The 16,363-nt window shown below is 42.7% G+C and overlaps 2 protein-coding genes across 5 annotated transcripts in view; both read left to right on the top strand.

The window, feature by feature from the left end:
* Positions 1 to 1,844: 1,844 nt before the first annotated feature.
* Positions 1,845 to 11,006, top strand: LOC119267954 (probable peptide/nitrate transporter At3g43790). 4 transcript variants are annotated; one of them, XM_037549420.1, is made up of 17 exons: positions 1,845 to 2,175; positions 4,513 to 4,553; positions 4,886 to 4,946; positions 5,093 to 5,195; positions 5,299 to 5,401; positions 6,459 to 6,512; positions 6,620 to 6,682; positions 7,243 to 7,292; positions 7,406 to 7,481; positions 8,034 to 8,222; positions 8,339 to 8,426; positions 8,907 to 8,992; positions 9,070 to 9,177; positions 9,452 to 9,496; positions 9,608 to 9,696; positions 10,105 to 10,148; positions 10,464 to 11,006. In XM_037549420.1, the coding sequence occupies exons 1-17, from the start codon at positions 2,001 to 2,003 to the stop codon at positions 10,562 to 10,564; spliced, it is 1,476 nt and encodes a 491-aa protein (XP_037405317.1). In that variant the 5' UTR covers positions 1,845 to 2,000; the 3' UTR covers positions 10,565 to 11,006. The 4 variants fall into 4 exon arrangements, with proteins under 4 accessions (XP_037405317.1, XP_037405319.1, XP_037405318.1 ...); XM_037549421.1 differs by lacking the exon at positions 1,845 to 2,175 and adding an exon at positions 2,195 to 2,984; XM_037549422.1 differs by lacking the exon at positions 4,513 to 4,553 and having other exon boundaries at positions 2,046 to 2,175.
* A 2,925-nt stretch (positions 11,007 to 13,931) lies between these two features.
* LOC119267953 (calmodulin-1) overlaps positions 13,932 to 16,363 on the top strand; it is a 3,420-nt gene continuing 988 nt past the window's right edge. The window contains exon 1 of the mRNA XM_037549419.1: positions 13,932 to 14,136. Coding sequence (XP_037405316.1) covers positions 14,061 to 14,136 — 76 coding nt within the window. The 5' untranslated portion in view covers positions 13,932 to 14,060. The remainder of the gene's footprint in view (positions 14,137 to 16,363) is intronic.

Here is a 16,363-nt window from a genome sequence, read left to right as displayed (position 1 = left end):
TTTCGCTTGATGTTGTAGGAGTATCACTTGAAGCTTTATAAGCACTGCTTGACTTGTTGTGGAGATCTTCTTTATCCTTGAGTGACATCTCATGAGCAACAATTCTACCAATGATTTTCGTGGGCTTGAGATCTTTGTAATTGGGCATCATTTGGATCAAAGTGCACACGGTGTCGTATTTCCATCCAAGGCTCTTAGGATCTTCTTGATGATGAATTTGTCGATCATCTCTTCACTTCCTAAGCTGGCAATCTCATTTGTGATGAGAGCAAGCCTAAGGGAATGCATTGTGGAGTAGTTATTAGATGATGGATTGCTAGAGTGACAGAAGTTTAAACCCTAGTTTATGCGCTACTTCGTAAGGGACCGATTTGGATCCAAAAGTTTAATGCTATGGTTAGATTTTATCTTAATACTTTTCTCGTAGTTGCGGATGCTCGCGAGGGAGTTAATCATAAGTAGGAGATTTGTTCAAGTAAGAACATCACCTAAACACCGGTCTACTCACATATCAAATTATCAAAGTAGCGAACACGAATCAAACCAACATGATGAAAATGATATGCTGAAATTCCCGTGTATCCTCAAGAACGCTTTGCTTATCGTAAGAGACCGTTTTGGCCTGTCATTTGCCATAAAAGGATTGGGCTACCTTGCTGCACTTTATTTACCGTTATCGTTACTTGCTCGTTACAAATTATCTTGCTATCAAACTACTTGTTACCGACTATTTCAGTGCTTGCAAAAAATACCTTGCTGAAAATCACTTGTCATTTCCTTCTGCTCCTCGTTGGGTTCGACAATCTTGCTTATCGAAAGGACTACGATTGATCCCCTATACTTGTGGGTCATCAACTAGCTCGCCCAAGGTCTCCAACGACGACCCTGTGATGGAAACAGGCTCCGACGACACCACACTGGAGCCCGCGCATGTGCACGCCAACTTCACCATAAAGCAGGCGTAGGCGCACAACAATGCCGCCATGGCGGAGGTGCAGCCCCGCGCCGGCGCATGAGGAACAACGGTACAATTTGTTCCTCCTGGAGCAGCACCGGCTAGCGGAGGGCCAGATCGACGGCGAGCGCGCGAGCGAGGAAGCCGTGGCAGCCATGGTCGCGGCGAACCCCAATTTCATCGTGGAGCAACGTGCGATCTATGAGGTTGTGCGCACTCAAGCCACCGTTCGCGAGGAAGCGGTCACTGCGCAGGCACAACTCTAGGTGATCGCGGAGGGGTACAACGCTTATCGTGCCTCTTACGCGCCGCCGACGAACTATTCGATGGCCCAATGGACGACAAAAGCGCGGGCGCCACCATTTTCATTATGGACCTCACGTCCATCGGAGACGGACAGGTTGTGGACTCCCTCCAAGGATGAGTAGGGCACGGGAGACGGCACGGCCTTGTGTCCCATGTGGGTCAGTCTATCTATCGTGTTCTACTCTTTCTCGCCGAAGACCGCACTTTCACTTCACGATGCTTATCGTCGATGCTCTTGAAGACGATGGATGGAGGCAATTCCAGATGGAGGAGACGGTGGATGAAGGAGGCGGTCCAGATGGGGGATACGGTGGATGAAGGAAGCGCTCATGGAGACGAAGATGAAGGACACGGCAGCGGTAGTTTTTTTTCTAAATATTCGGAATGTAACAAAAATTCATCATGTTTGCACGAATTTCGTTCATTCATGTAAATTATATTAACTTAAATAAAATTATGTCATGTTTAAACAAATTTTATTTTATTTGTTTATATTATTGCCTAAATGTATAGGCAACGTTAATTCTCAGTCCGTGGAGACGAATGTAGGGGAAATTTGCGGTTCGTCCTTACCCGCGCCGGTTGCCCCGCGTCCGTCCGCAGGAAAAACCAAAAGGCAAGCAAAGCAAGCAGCGCCGCGCAGCAAGATTCCTCGCCTCCTCGAGGTCGGGCCTTTCTCTGCTCGCCGTCACCGTCTGGTACCAGCGGGGGCGGGCGGGCCGACTGACGGGCGAGGGAGATGGGCGATGATGCCCGCGGCGGCGGCGGTGGCGGGGCGACCGCCGAGCCGCTGCTGAAGAGGGCGCGGTACCGCCCCAACTGCCCCGGGTGCAGGGTGGACAGGAGGAAGGAGGAGAGGGAGGGGCTCCCCGTCACGGAGCTCTGCTGCATGTGGCTCGTCACCATCTGCTCCTGTGCGTGATCGCCGCCCCTTCCCGTTCCTTCACGTCCCTTGTTTTTCTTTACCTCGGCTGATTCCTGTTTTTTCTAACAACTACTACTGCTAGATATCTATCATGCTCTTATAATAGTTACTACTCCCTCGGTCCCAAAATGTAAGATCATTTTTTTTGTTTTTTTGAGGGGATGTAAGATCATTTTTGACATATGGGACGGAGGGAGTACAAGGGAACCCCGTTATTTTCTGTCCCCTTTCGCTTGCTGCAAACGTTTTAATCAGTTGGAGCATGTTGTTTAATTCTTGCGTTCACCGTGGCTCATTTGTCCAGCCAGCGTGTGGACCGTACTTCTCAACTTCTGATATCCAACGTGTTAGTTGTTGCTCTCGTCGTTCTCCCTCTATTTAGCTCTTTTTTGGCTGAAGCACGCGGGCAGGTTTGGCCTGAAGAATGCAGGTTTGGCTCTGTTCACTTCCACTTGCTCTTGAGTTCCGATCAAACTTGCCTTCGTCGGTCCGTGCTTACCAACCTCCTGTTAGTCCTGCCCTCTGCATCCGCGGCATGCAACCATAATATCAACGAGGCCAAAGTCGAACAACAATGGTAGAACCATTGACTGAACCTCGAAAAAAAACCATTGACTGAAAAAACACCAACGATGGATTCACCTCCTTCTGCGGCAACGCCTTCGAGAAGGGAGAATGAGCTCACGCTGATGTCGCCACGTCCAGCCTGAGTTGGCTAGAAGAATGATTTCCATCCTGGATACTGGGCCCAACCAATCAAAGCCAGAACAACGGCACGGAGACAACACTTTCAACCAGGTAAGGACGCAATTCCGTCGTTGTTGGGTCTGATCAACAAAGGCCAGATCATAGAGTTTCATCCCAGTATATGAATCATTGTTTCATTCACCATCTTGATGACGGATCGCCCGAGAGTTACGCCATCTAGTACTTTGCACAAACTTCATGGTATCCACTAGAGTTAGCCGTAAAAGCATGCCACCACCGAAACTCCTAGTGCCGATGCACGAACACAGGTCCAAATTAAAGACCAGGCTCGATTGGTAGTCCTTCGCTTCATGGGATGATCTTCACTCATAGCTTATTGAATTCATGCTCTAGTCAGTTCATCCAAAAGTCTGATTTGATGGAGAAGGATGGGCAATATATTTCAACACCCCCCTCACGTCTAGGCTCCTTCAGGCCTTAGATGTGGGAACGGTGTAAGTCATCACTATTTTAAAAAGTCCAAACTGATGGAGAAGGACATGCAATATAATTGAACACAGGAGTCAAAAAAATAAATTGAACAACCACCCTCACGTCGGCTCCTCCAGAGCTTAGGCGTGGGATCGATGTAGGCCGCAACTATTTTTATTTAACAGCGCGTTGGTCGGGTCTTGAACTTGAGACCTCTTCGCTCTGATATCATATTGAATTCATGCTCCCGGTTCATCCAAAAGTCCGAACTGATGAAATTCAACATAGTAGAACAGAGGTGGCGAGGCCATGAACTGCACATGATCCACCGATCCAGATGAAGTCGTTGGTACGCCATCGACGTGCATGCAGATGAGAGCACCTATGCCATGCTGCCGCATCGTCACCACCTGACCATGCATGACCGAGAGAGTCACCAAGCCCATGATGACATCACTACCATGGATACATGGATACAACCACAACTGTGACTACTTTCTCCACATTTGGTCAAGAAATGATGGTCAAGCAAAGGGACATGATTAGGTATTGTACAAGAAGTTCTCTCACGTCACTTTTGGCCTGAGAGATGCTAGAGATCAAGCCCCCCATGTCCTCGACTCAGATTCTGACTGCTGAGACAGACACAATTGAGAATTTTCTCACTCGAACTCCCAATTGGGCGATCTTGTTATTTTTCGAAAGCTTATCTAGTGACTTTCCAGCAGTAGGATCCACTCCTCCAAATTCATTCCGAGTGCAAGAAATCGCCGAAACAGCCCGAGTTTGTCACAGAAGTTGAGTCATAAGGTGCTCCTGCCACCTCCACTTGAGTCATGGGCCCTGTACGACATAGGGTTGAGTTTTCCCTGCCTTGGGATGTGCGTCCACCCCCTTAGCCACCGAAGAACCAAGTAAACAAATGGGCCTTGTACGACAATGGCTAACTTTTGACTAAACAAAACCTAAAGAGAAGGCAACGAGGTTGATCTACTAATTTTTTTACTTGAGACTTGGGTGGAATCTTTTGTTACTCTCATACCCATTTAAAGATATTACTGATTTAAGATGTTATTGATTATGTCTTAAGCAAAACATCCCTTCATTATTGATCAGGAATTGATATTCTCATATTTGCATTTTGCAGCGTTGCCTATACAGTACGTGTTTCCCTTCTTGTATTTTATGGTGAGCAACAGGATTCACAATCTTTTTAAAACGTGCAATATGACTGCACATTTCTTCAATCATAACAGGAGAAGATTTATAAGTAGGATCAACAATTTCCATGTTCTATATATATTTTGAACCATGATAATGATACAAGCTTTGCATCAGATTATGACATTTTCGGTTCAAAATAAAAATAAGATTATAACATGTGGTGGAAATAAAGCTTTGCTCTTCTCACAGTTTTGTTGTTTTCTTTTCTTTCACTACCCAACAACATGAGTATTGGTAATGCCAACTATTTTTTGTAAATCTACTATCGATTGTCAACACTGCATATTCGTTTGCAGATAAGAGACCTGAACATTGCTAAAGAAGAAGAAGATATTGGATTTTATGCTGGTTTTGTTGGTACGTTTTCTTCAAAATGTAGTTTCTCTTTTGTATCAATCTTCTGAAACACTTTAACTGAGCTGTGTAAGGATATTGTTATATGAGGGGTATGCTTCAGCTTTATCTATCATGGTAAACTTATAATATCTGTTCTACAAATGAAGGTGCTTCATATATGCTTGGGAGAGCACTCACCTCTGTAATATGGGGAGTTGTGGCTGATAAGTATGGGAGGAAACCAGTTCTTCTAATTACCCTTTTTTCAGTGTAAGGATATACTTTAACAAGCTGCACTCTCAGATATGAGTCTTTCTTTGGTGTATTTTGACAGACGCACCAAAATTTAAGCAGTTCTTCTCATCTATTTCAGAATTATCTTCAATACACTCTTTGGACTCAGCTCTAGTTACTGGATGGCATTAACCACAAGAGGTCTGCTTGGGCTGTTGTCTGGTATGCTTGGACCAATGAAGGTACTTACATGTGCATGGGAGTGCTTTTCTCTCAGGTACTAGAACCGTCCATCGTGTTTTTGTAGCTTTGTGTTAGAATTCAACAGGCACATAAAAAAAAGTAGATCAACTCGAGATGCTGAATTTTTATGTGGAAAACCCTTGCGGAAACAGCAGATGCGCGGCAGTGCTCACCTATACCGAGAGAGTGTTACAACCACCAGACTAACAATGAGTCGTCAACACACACATCCCGTGCGGCTTACAACAGGTGTACGTAGGTGGCGGCCATGCAGCTCAAGTCAAAGCGGAAATCCAATCCGCTATGAAGAACCCATAACAATAATCTTAAACTTTCCTCAAAAAAAACAATAATCTTAAACTCGTTCAGCAATTAAATATCCATCATGTGACGAAAGTCTCTTGGACATAACATCAATTAAGCATGAGCAGAGCTCAAACTTAGTAATAGGAACTGGCTTGTCATCATATCAGCATGATTTTTTTTTTTGAACGGTCACCGGGGTGGAGAGCTTATCTTGAGTGCTTATCATGAGAGCATATCAGCATGATTATCATGAGTGCTTATCTTGCATACCTTCACATTACCTGCTGGCCTCTGTTCCGGTAGACTCTGGCCTCTTTACTTTCAATTTGAATTCATATATCAACACTTTCTTGACCAACTGCTAAGACACCGGTTCCTACTCTTATTTCAGTAGACTTAATTTTGTGGTGTTCTTCCACAAGAGAACGAAGTTTCCCAGATTCAGTTGTTCGTGATGCACACTGTGTTTAGCTTGTTAGCTTGTTCTGGATGAAGTTTGTTTTGTATTAGTAATCGAGGTCTTCGTAACTGGGATGGTTACACACCAGATAAATTTCAGCCAACCAGCTAGTGTTCGCATGGTGCACTATGTTTGCATTATCCAAAATAGTATAACTGCCCACTATGACGCCAATAAAACAAAACAAATTCACAAGCTAGAAGTCATGAGTGAGACGGTGATGATTATTAGGGTAAAAAGGTAAAATATATGACTGGATTACATTGTGTTCGACTCATTTGTGTCTTCAGGCTTATGCTTCAGAAGTATGTCGGAAAGAACACAGTCACCTGGCATTATCACTCGTAAGATGATCAAGTTGTTATTTCGAATTCTTCTTTTACTCACAGTCCCAACTTTATTGGACCATGATACAAACTCACATATTGCTATGTGCTGGGTAATCCATCAGATGTCCTCCTCACGTGGCATAGGTCTTATTGTTGGACCAGCCATTGGTGGTTATCTTGCACAGGTAATACGGTCCATTTAATATTTGCAGAATACTTACTTATGTATTATATTATCATCTAAGTATGTTTGATCTATGATGTTCCATTACTTCTGATCATGAGATTTTTGAACTCACAATACAGTCCATTTAATATTTGCAGAATACTTATGTACGTATTATATTATCATCTAAGTATGTTTGATCTATGATGTTCCATTACTTCTGATCATGAGGTTTTTGAACTCACATGCAAATTTAAAAATTATATACCTTATCAAGTATTTCCTGATTGTCCCTTCTCTAACTATCCTCATATAATTCATTTACCTGCTATGTACAGAGTTGGGTTCACTCTGGTATCCATCAGTGGTTCACCCATGATAACCAACATATGGCAAAGTATTCCCCACTTATATAAATTCTGCTAAAGGTTGATTATATTTGTCATTGTATTGCTACGCTATGTGCAAGCATGCACTAAAAGTAGTTATTTTGATTGATTCAAATTTCTTATGTCAACATACAATCATGATTAAAAATGGTTAGAAGCCTTGTAAGCTAATTTTGCTTGTGAACTCCAGCCTGCAGATAAATATCCAGGCATATTCTCTGTCAACTCCATATTTGGAAGGCAAGCATTTACTTGTGAATCCTTCTTATATATTTTGTTTCTTTGCTTTATGCGTCCTTCTGATATCGCTTTCTTCTCAGATGCTAATTCAGTTTAAACATGCATTGTTTTAGGTTTCCGTACTTTCTCCCTTGTCTTTGTATATCACTCCTTGCCATTGCCGCTGTAATTGCTTGCTTCTGGCTTCCGGTGAGTTTGTTGTTCCTAGATGCATACAACTAATGGTTCATTTGTATTGAAGCAAACATCATGTTGGGATAAAAATAAACATTTTTCTCAATTAATATTTACTGGAGCTGCATGCTCCCTGTAGGTTCTAAATGATACTAGTTTTTCTTTTTTGAGGAATCATACTGGATTTTAATGGTGGCTGTAATCTTGTGTTCCGACGAACACTTGTTTGTCATGACGGAGAGTAAATCTTCCATTGTAGAAAACGTGCTGATAAACTGTGATATTATACTACGGTAGTGATAGCACATCTGTTCTATGTAGCAATATGTATTGTGCATCTTGATCTGAAACACAGCTAGAGCAACTAGTCAGTTTTGTAGGATCCGAAAGTAGATCATTGATGCTTCTACAAGTTTCTGAAGATGCAAAACAATACCAACAGTTTGATAACATTAGTGAAAGGAAATCTTTTTTGACACCGAAATCATTATATAGCCTCTACATGGAGCCCCACATAACACGTAGCACATGAACTCACCTGTACTTAACATGTCTGCAATGTTGCAGGAAACTTTGCATAAACACACTGAAGACACAATGTTAAATAGTTCGACTGAAGCTGTTGAAGAACCTTGTTCTGATTTAAATGCTGAACAAAGTGGTAGTGACTGTCTCAGTTTATTCACAAACTGGCCATTGATGTCCACTATCACTGTATACTGCATTTTCTCTCTCCAGGACATGGCTTATGCAGAGGTAGCATGTGCTGTTTTATTGCTGAGATATATTTCCGTTGTTTTTTAGCATCTCATAGTTTTACTTACATTGCCATTATTATTATTGGATTTCATTCTGGAAGACGTAAATTGCAGGTATTTTCGCTTTGGGCTGTCAGTGACAGAAAATATGGTGGACTAAGCTTTTCTTCTCAAGATGTGGGTAGGGTCCTTTCAATCTCAGGTAGTATTCATTGACATTTTTATTTTTTAACATCGTGAGTCCCTTTTTTGACGGAACCTCGTCAGAGGGCGGGGAGCTCCCGCATTGCATTAAGGAGAGAGTTGGTCCAGTTAATAAGGGGAACCGGACCCAAAAACCATACATGGCACGGTTAATTAAGGGAAACCGGCGACCCTGAAATAGGGATCCAAGAAAAGCTTGTGATACGACTATTCATACATCAATGAGGCACATTTGATATATCTAAACTTGCCTATAAATAAAACACATGTTGTGTCTGTGGCACAGATATGCAGCTTTATCTAGATTGACATGAGTGAAATATATGCTCAATTTGAAGAAGTTATGCTAGAGCAATAATTTATATGCAAATATGTGATGACGGGAACTCACTAGTAACTCAGCATGTCATTTCTCAGGTGTTGTGCTCTGCTGTGTTTCACGTGCAAAGTTTGGTGTACTGACTGTACTTTTTGTCAGGTCTCTTACTCCTAATATATCAAATTTTGATCTATCCATTGTTTGCAAACTCTATAGACCCCATCACATTAGTCCGTGCAATTGCGGTAAGACTATTTATTGCTTGTTCGATCAGCTTAGTTATATTTTAATGGTTAAACTTATTAGATATTCTGATGTGCAGCTATTGACAATACCACTTCTTTCGAGCTATCCGTTCATGCCTGCATTATCAGGGTCCATTCTTCAGTTGGCACTAAATTGTGCGTCTTTTCTGAAGAACTCTTTCTCAGTGAGTGCAACGATCTTAAATTTCTGTGTGAAACAAATCTTTAAGTTTGAGCATTCTACTAAGTATATTTCAAGTCTTGTCTATCTGTCTTAGTGTTGGCTAAGCATAACTGCAAGTATTGCTTCCCGAGACTCTTTCTTTGTTAGTAGAGAATAGCAGCAATACAAATACCAACAGGCTGCTAGTTACCAACAAGCTGTCTTACATATTTCAACTCAAGGGAGCCACTATTAATTGCTACAAAAGTTTACTCGTGCTCTCAAAACCATTTCAGGTAACTACCATGACTGTGTTCAACATTTTAATGAATGATGCTGTGGTAAGTTCACGAGATTCCTAACAATGGGTCAAATGAATAGCTATCTTCCATCCATTCCTACGAAAACTGGTAATATCATTTTGTTTTCTAACCGTGAGATACACATTACAGAGTCAGGACCTAAGAGCCTCAGCCAATGGCCTTTCTGTAACACTAATGTCCATCTTTAAAACTATCGCTCCAGCTGTTGCAGGAGTTATGTAAGTATCCATGCTCCAGCTCATTACATACTTATTGCGACCACATAAGCGAAATATAGCACTTGACAGTAATATCCAGATTAGTTCCAGAGTTGGCTTTTGAGCTGCTCTGCATTCATCCAATATTTTCTATTGCAAACAGCACCTATCTCAGTTCCGCAAATAGTTGTATTTTTTCTTGCGAGTCAGTTTGTTGACAATGAAAAATTGAACAGAAGATAGTTTTTTTGGTTATTTTCCACTCTCAAGTTCTTCCTTCTCGGCAACATTGTCAATAGCATAGCTCATCATCGTATGTTTGTATACACCTCGGTGTCACATTTGTATGCAGTCGACTGTTTTTTCCCTGTATTTTCAGGACAAAAAATGCTCTCCACCTTATCATGTAAATTGCATTTTTCCTTGTAGATTCTCATGGGCTCAGAGGCGTCAAACAGCTCCATTTCTTCCAGGTATTTTATACTTGACTTTGTTTTAACTGCATGTACAAAATTTTCTATCACCCTGTCATATGCAAATCTTTAAATCCTCTAAATCGAAGGATTAAAATACAGAAGTAAATGTTTAACATTTCTGTTTAAAGGGAAACTGTAGTTTGGTAGTGTCGAATCAATGGTAGTATGGTACATAGTGAAAGGTATAATGGTTGTGAACGCAATCTCTTCATTTGCTCGACTCTAGACATTTAGGTTTGGTTAAGTTATGATTTGCTGGTAAGATTAATCTTGCGTTTGACATGGATACCTGCTGTGAATTATCCTTTGCAGGCGACCACTTGGTGTTCTTTATGCTGAATGTGTTCACGGTTATCGGTCTTATGCTCACCTTCAGACCGTTCTACGCTAGAAATGGCACGTCGAATCATTAATGTAGTGACACCATACATTAGGACCTGGACAAGGACCAAGATCTAACAGTTTGGCTCTTCGCTATTTTAGCGACACGATCTTCCATATTACGGGTTCTTTCTTGAAGTGCCTGCACTTCATTAGTTACCAACAATTTTCGTGGTCAGTTGACCAAGTAGGTTATCATGAGACTTTGAGATATTGGTATAGGTTTTGCTCTACTTGGTTTGAGCAGTCATAAAAGCGTCGAGGGTTTCTTCAACTGAAGGTCTATTACCTGTGCTTGTCCTATAATTATTTGATGCTCCTTGGTTGGTTGGTTATGGTGGTTTAGGATAATTATTTGAAGCATAATTTTGGTTCCTCAAATTGGGGTTGTAATTATTATGAGCTATGAGGATAACATTTACCTCTTCTTTACCTTTGATCATGCCAATCAGTTCATCGATTTTTTGGCGGTTAGTGCTTCATCCTTCTCTTCAGAGATGGAGTTCACCTTCTTCGTGGTAGACCTTTCAAAGGGAAAGAAGAGGTAAGTGTTAACCTCATAGCTCATAATGGCATGGTTTTCTTGCATCTCATGGAGCAACCTTTTTGTTTCCGTAATTGGTCTTCCCATGATGGTTTCTCCTGCAGCAGTGTCTAGCATACTTCTGGACAGGGGGATACGAACATTATAAAATAAATGAAGAATCAATCATTCTTCCATCCCATGATTCGGACAATTCTTATTGCCTTTTTCATCCTATCCCAAGCAAGCACTAGTGGCTCACGATATTCCTGCTTAAAACCTATAATGTTAAGAGTGTAATTGCATAATCTTAGCATGTGGGAAAACTTTGTCATAAACATGCTGCAACACAAGTTTCATGAGGTAATGGTTCCTTTAGGCAAGGCTAGAAGTCATTTCTTAGTGTTTACTCTTAAAGAAACAGGAAAAGGATGCAACTTCAATGCGTCAGGCTCATAATCTTTTGTACGTGTCATATCACATAATTCAGTGAAAGTATGTAAATGCATGTTGATATCTTCAGATGCGGAGCCATCGAATTGGTTCCATTGAACCATGGTGACCAAGTGTTGTTTAATCTCAAATTGCTCGGCAGCAATATCAGGTAAAGCAATAGGAGCGCACATAAATTTCTCATCGGGAGTTGCAAAGTTCCTAAGTTTCTTTGCCGTGACAAATTTTGGGTTTAAGAAAAATAAACAAAAGACAAAAACTAACTAAAACTGAAACAAAAAACTGAAATAATACCTTTAGTCACCTGGCTAGGGTAGCGATGATGATTCCCGGCAACAACGCAGAAAATGGTTGATTACCTTTGACCCGGCTATGGATGTAGATAGTGTTCACCTCTTTCCCCAAGGATGACCTTGGGTATCGAACCCACGAGGAATTCTGCTATTAGGCAAGGATTCAAGCAAGCTATCATTCTTGAAAGAAATTTCAGTTCTTAGACCGAAAAAATAGTAGTTGTGATTAAAACAGAGATCAAATACCACTTGGGTTAACAAGCGTCGTCGAGGTCTGGAAGTGTCTGACAAGTGCCCTCTCTGTGCTTTGGAGCCGGAGGACACGTTCCATGCTTTTTTGCAGGTGCCCGCTGGCGGTGGCGCTCTGGCAAACCATGGCGGACCAATGGCGAATCCCGGATGTCGCATCATTCCGCCGGACGGGATCGGAGTGGCTTGCCCAAGCCCTTTGCGATCTGCCGGATATGGAGAGGATGGAGCTCATGATGACTTTGTGGCGATGTTGGTTCGTTCGCAACGAGCTGGTGCACCACAAGAAGCCGCCGCCGATTGAAGTGTCCAAACGCTTCCTCACCAGCTACGTCGACTCTTTGGCGGGGATTCAGAACAATCCAGAGGCGAGTCTCACCAAGGGGAAGCATGTGGTTGATACGATTGTCCCCAAACGGATCGTGCAACGGGAAGTCCAAGCGCCGCCAATGCCGCTGCACTGGTCCAGACCAGCCACGGGGTGGACAAAGCTCAACATTGATGGATCCTTTAGTGCCACGGGTGGAGAGGCCAGAGCAGGCATGATCCTTCACAGCGAAACCGGTGATATCATCTTCTCCTCCTGCAGGGAACTACGGATGTGCTCTGAGCCCCTTGAGGCCGAGCTACATGCATGCATGGAGGGCTCAATCTAGCACTGCAGTGGACTCTGTTGCCTATTGTGATGGAAACGGACTGTTCGGTGGCACTACATGCGATATTAGCTCCAGTGCCGGACAGATCTCGTTTTGCTATGCTTGTCGACCAGGTTAGACGCTTGATGTCAGGAGGTAGAGAAATAAAGATAGTTCATGTATGTAGAGAGGAGAATAGGGTAAGCCACTATCTTGCGAACTACGGTAGAGTTCATAAACGCATGATTGTGTGGCTGGGATCGGGACCGAAGAAGGTCCCAGATTTGTGTAAGGCCGAGGCCCTTTATGTGTGAGAAATGAAATTTCTTTCGCCCGCAAAAAAAAAGAGATCAAATACATGAAGATAGGCATAGGCATGTGGACTTTACTTACAACATTATAGTTGCACTTAGGATCTTCTCTTAATTTCCAATATGGTGATGTGGTCTCAACAATTAGATATGGGGAATGCGTCCAAATAATATCACAACCGATCAACAACCTACATCGTGAGTCTATTGTCCAAACAAGGCCCTTACCGTCACATGGGGTTACGTCGATTATTAAGGATTTCTCCAAGCCAACACAATTGGCGTTCAGTGACTACACCTCATGATTCCTTGTTAGGTCTTTTCGGCTACCGAACCAATCCTTACTTTCATAGGCGTTGGTGTAACCTTCTACGTGTCCCTGCACTTTATTTCCTCCTACGTTTTTTGGATGCAATGGAAAAAAGTGCTCCCTGTGGTTTTTTTGGGTGGATCGGGCATGACGAAGGTCCGGATACCCGTAAACCTCTCCTACATTTGGTTTTGGTTTGTGTGATTTTAGACTCCAGTATGGTTTGGACAAATTTAATGACCCACGTTGACAAAATATTTAGACCATTCGGTCTACACATTTAAAGGCGATTTGGTGAACCACATTGAAGTTGCCGTTACAAGGGTGAATCGTTTTGTTGGATGCGTTATACCGTTCGCCAGCTAGGGTTGACATTTGTGAACCGCCTAGATTGCAGTTTAAGTGTGCTTGGGGACGGCAGTTTTACAAAAGGCATGGCATTTTATTTATTTTAGTGCATTTTCATCTAAAAACTGCCACCATCAAATCTTGATCGTGTGGCGTGTGGAGGGGTTGCTGGAGGGATGTTCCTGGCGACTGTTCGCCAGGTAATAACATTGCCAAAAAGAAAAAAAAAGCAGTAGAGCGTGATTTTGAGCCGCGGTACAAAGGTACCCGTAGCAGGTTGCCCCTATCCGTATCCGGTCGCCTAAATATTTTCCTCCCTGTCGCCCTCCCTCCTTCCTTTCCTCCACTCGCGCTTCGCTCTCAGATCCCTTCTCCTCCGTCTCGCCCGCGTGTTGGGGTAGGAGCCATGGCGGACCAGCTCACCGACGACCAGATCGCCGAGTTCAAGGAGGCCTTCAGCCTCTTCGACAAGGACGGAGACGGTTCGATCCCTTCTCTGTTCTCCTCTTTCAACATGTACTACTATATGATTTGCACGACTCCATTCGATGTGCGCGCACTCGCTGTGGTTGATGCGGCGCCTTGCACTGGCGCGTGGATGTGTTGGGTGGGAGATCTGATCGACGTAGCGTATATGCGTTTGCTGGTCCGAGTGGATCGCGGCGGGATTGGTTTGCGGGGTGCTCAAGATGCAGTAGATCTTGCATTCCTTTTCTCCACTCCTTGTGGATTCTGGTTCCATACATTCTTGTCTTGCCAGCGCTGTCAACCCGTCACCGTCCAGTGTTCTGGTATTGCTGCGCCTTATGCTCGTCCGTTCCGGCTGATCGCTGAGCTGTCTGTCATAGCGAAGGCTTCAGCCGGCTGTTTGGTCGTTCCTTCAGATCTCTTTCAGTGGAGCAACTGATGACCTTGCAAAGTTCCAAAAAAAAAAAGGTTCTACTAGGAAGAGATTGAATTATGAGAGAAGGTGGCATCATGGGGTTGCTGCGGTTAGCATGGGTCTACCGCCCACACATCTAGTGGTGTCTGCAGCTTAAGAAAACCGAGGGTGCAGCATGGGTGATCACACAGCATGGCCGGTGGCACTGTTGCTGCTGAGTAGGTTGCTAGAGCATGGTGGGTCACTAGTCATCAGTCTCTACTCTAGATTTAGCTGGAACAGCAGTGACGAGGTGCGCTGCGAAGTGGTGTTACCGTGTTAGGGTTATAGGATCATGTAATACCCCATAATTCTGTACTTGTATGTTAGTAATGGGGAACTACTACTGACTTGGAATTTATCTAGGCTTTTGGGTCTTTTTCTATGGATGACATGGGCATAGAAGTGGGATAGCATGATTAAATTTCGCGTTGCTCAAACTGCACATTTTCTTCTCAGTGAATGCAACATCGGAGTTTCTCTGGTTTTGCCTATCATGCTATGGTGGTGCTAGTGTGAGACTGATAACATGGAGAATGCATGTGATGGCTTGAAAAGTTATTGGTATTGATGTTTACTGATTGTATGAAACATTAGTTGAAGTAATTTACATGTTACCAGCTTACTGATTGACAGAAAATATATCTGTAAGTTGCTTACTGATTGACATGCAACCTATTACAGCCAAGCAAATCTTTGCTATAATAGGTTGCATGTCTTACTCTTCTATTTATTTGGGCTTTGGTACTGATCAAGTCGATGGAATGTTTACCCAAATACTTTTCTGGATAGTTGTGTTCCAGATAGTCAAGCCTTGAATGTTCTTATGAAATTTCATCATTGTCCACTTAAACTGTATTTGTATTTCTTTGCTACCCTTGAATGATTTCATGCACCCAAAATTCCAGATGAAGAAAGGGACTGTAAGATTTGTTCTGATGGACCCAATCATTGGTCCATATTGTCTTTTGCATTAGCATAGCTGAAATGATCTCTAATGGTTAAATAAATGTAAATAATATTTGAGTCCAACTGTCCATTGAAAACCCCCAAGTTCGTTATGTTCTTGTACTGCACATCCATGTGCAAATGTGGCTTATAAATTTCTATAAGATCATTTTGAAGATTCGCCCATTACTGGCACATTTCATATAGAATACGTGCAGCATTTTACATATGATATGATGATTTTATTGCACAATTACTTGTGTTTTTCTGCATACTTGTGGGTTTCTGTATTCCCATCTAATAGTCAGTGTTTCAAGTGGGCAAGTCGAATCAAGTTGCACCTGACTGGCCAGGTGACTAGTCTGACTATAGATGCTGACTAGTCAGTGACTATTTGACAATTAGCTAGGCTTGCATAGTGAGGCCATTTAGACAGCTGGCAATAGGTTTTCAAGTCATACTTGGTGTGTCTGGTTTGAGCCCAAGCCAAACCCCACCAAAAATTTGGCTTAGGTTTTGTCTGCCCATGTTTTGGCCACTGCTGGCAAGAAAATTGAAAGTGGGCTAAGGGGCATGGACGCATGGTCATGCCAAATTTTTGTCAGCCATCCAAGCAAGAACCAAAATTCAGTCATAACCAAAACAATCATTAGGTTTGATTTGGTTGCAAACAAACCATTCCCATCTTCCATGTTAAGACCTCTTTTATTGTGCACAGAATTGAATTGCTGACATAAATCTCCGGGGCATTTCATTCTAGCACAATATTACCATTGTATATATATGAGCAATGCTACACCTACGTAAAGCTGCCATACGTGATTAACGTAACAGCCTAG

The sequence above is a fragment of the Triticum dicoccoides genome, chromosome 3A, assembly GCF_002162155.2.
Source record: "Triticum dicoccoides isolate Atlit2015 ecotype Zavitan chromosome 3A, WEW_v2.0, whole genome shotgun sequence".
Classification (NCBI taxonomy): domain Eukaryota; kingdom Viridiplantae; phylum Streptophyta; class Magnoliopsida; order Poales; family Poaceae; genus Triticum; species Triticum dicoccoides.
This window is presented reverse-complemented; position numbering and strand designations above follow the sequence as displayed.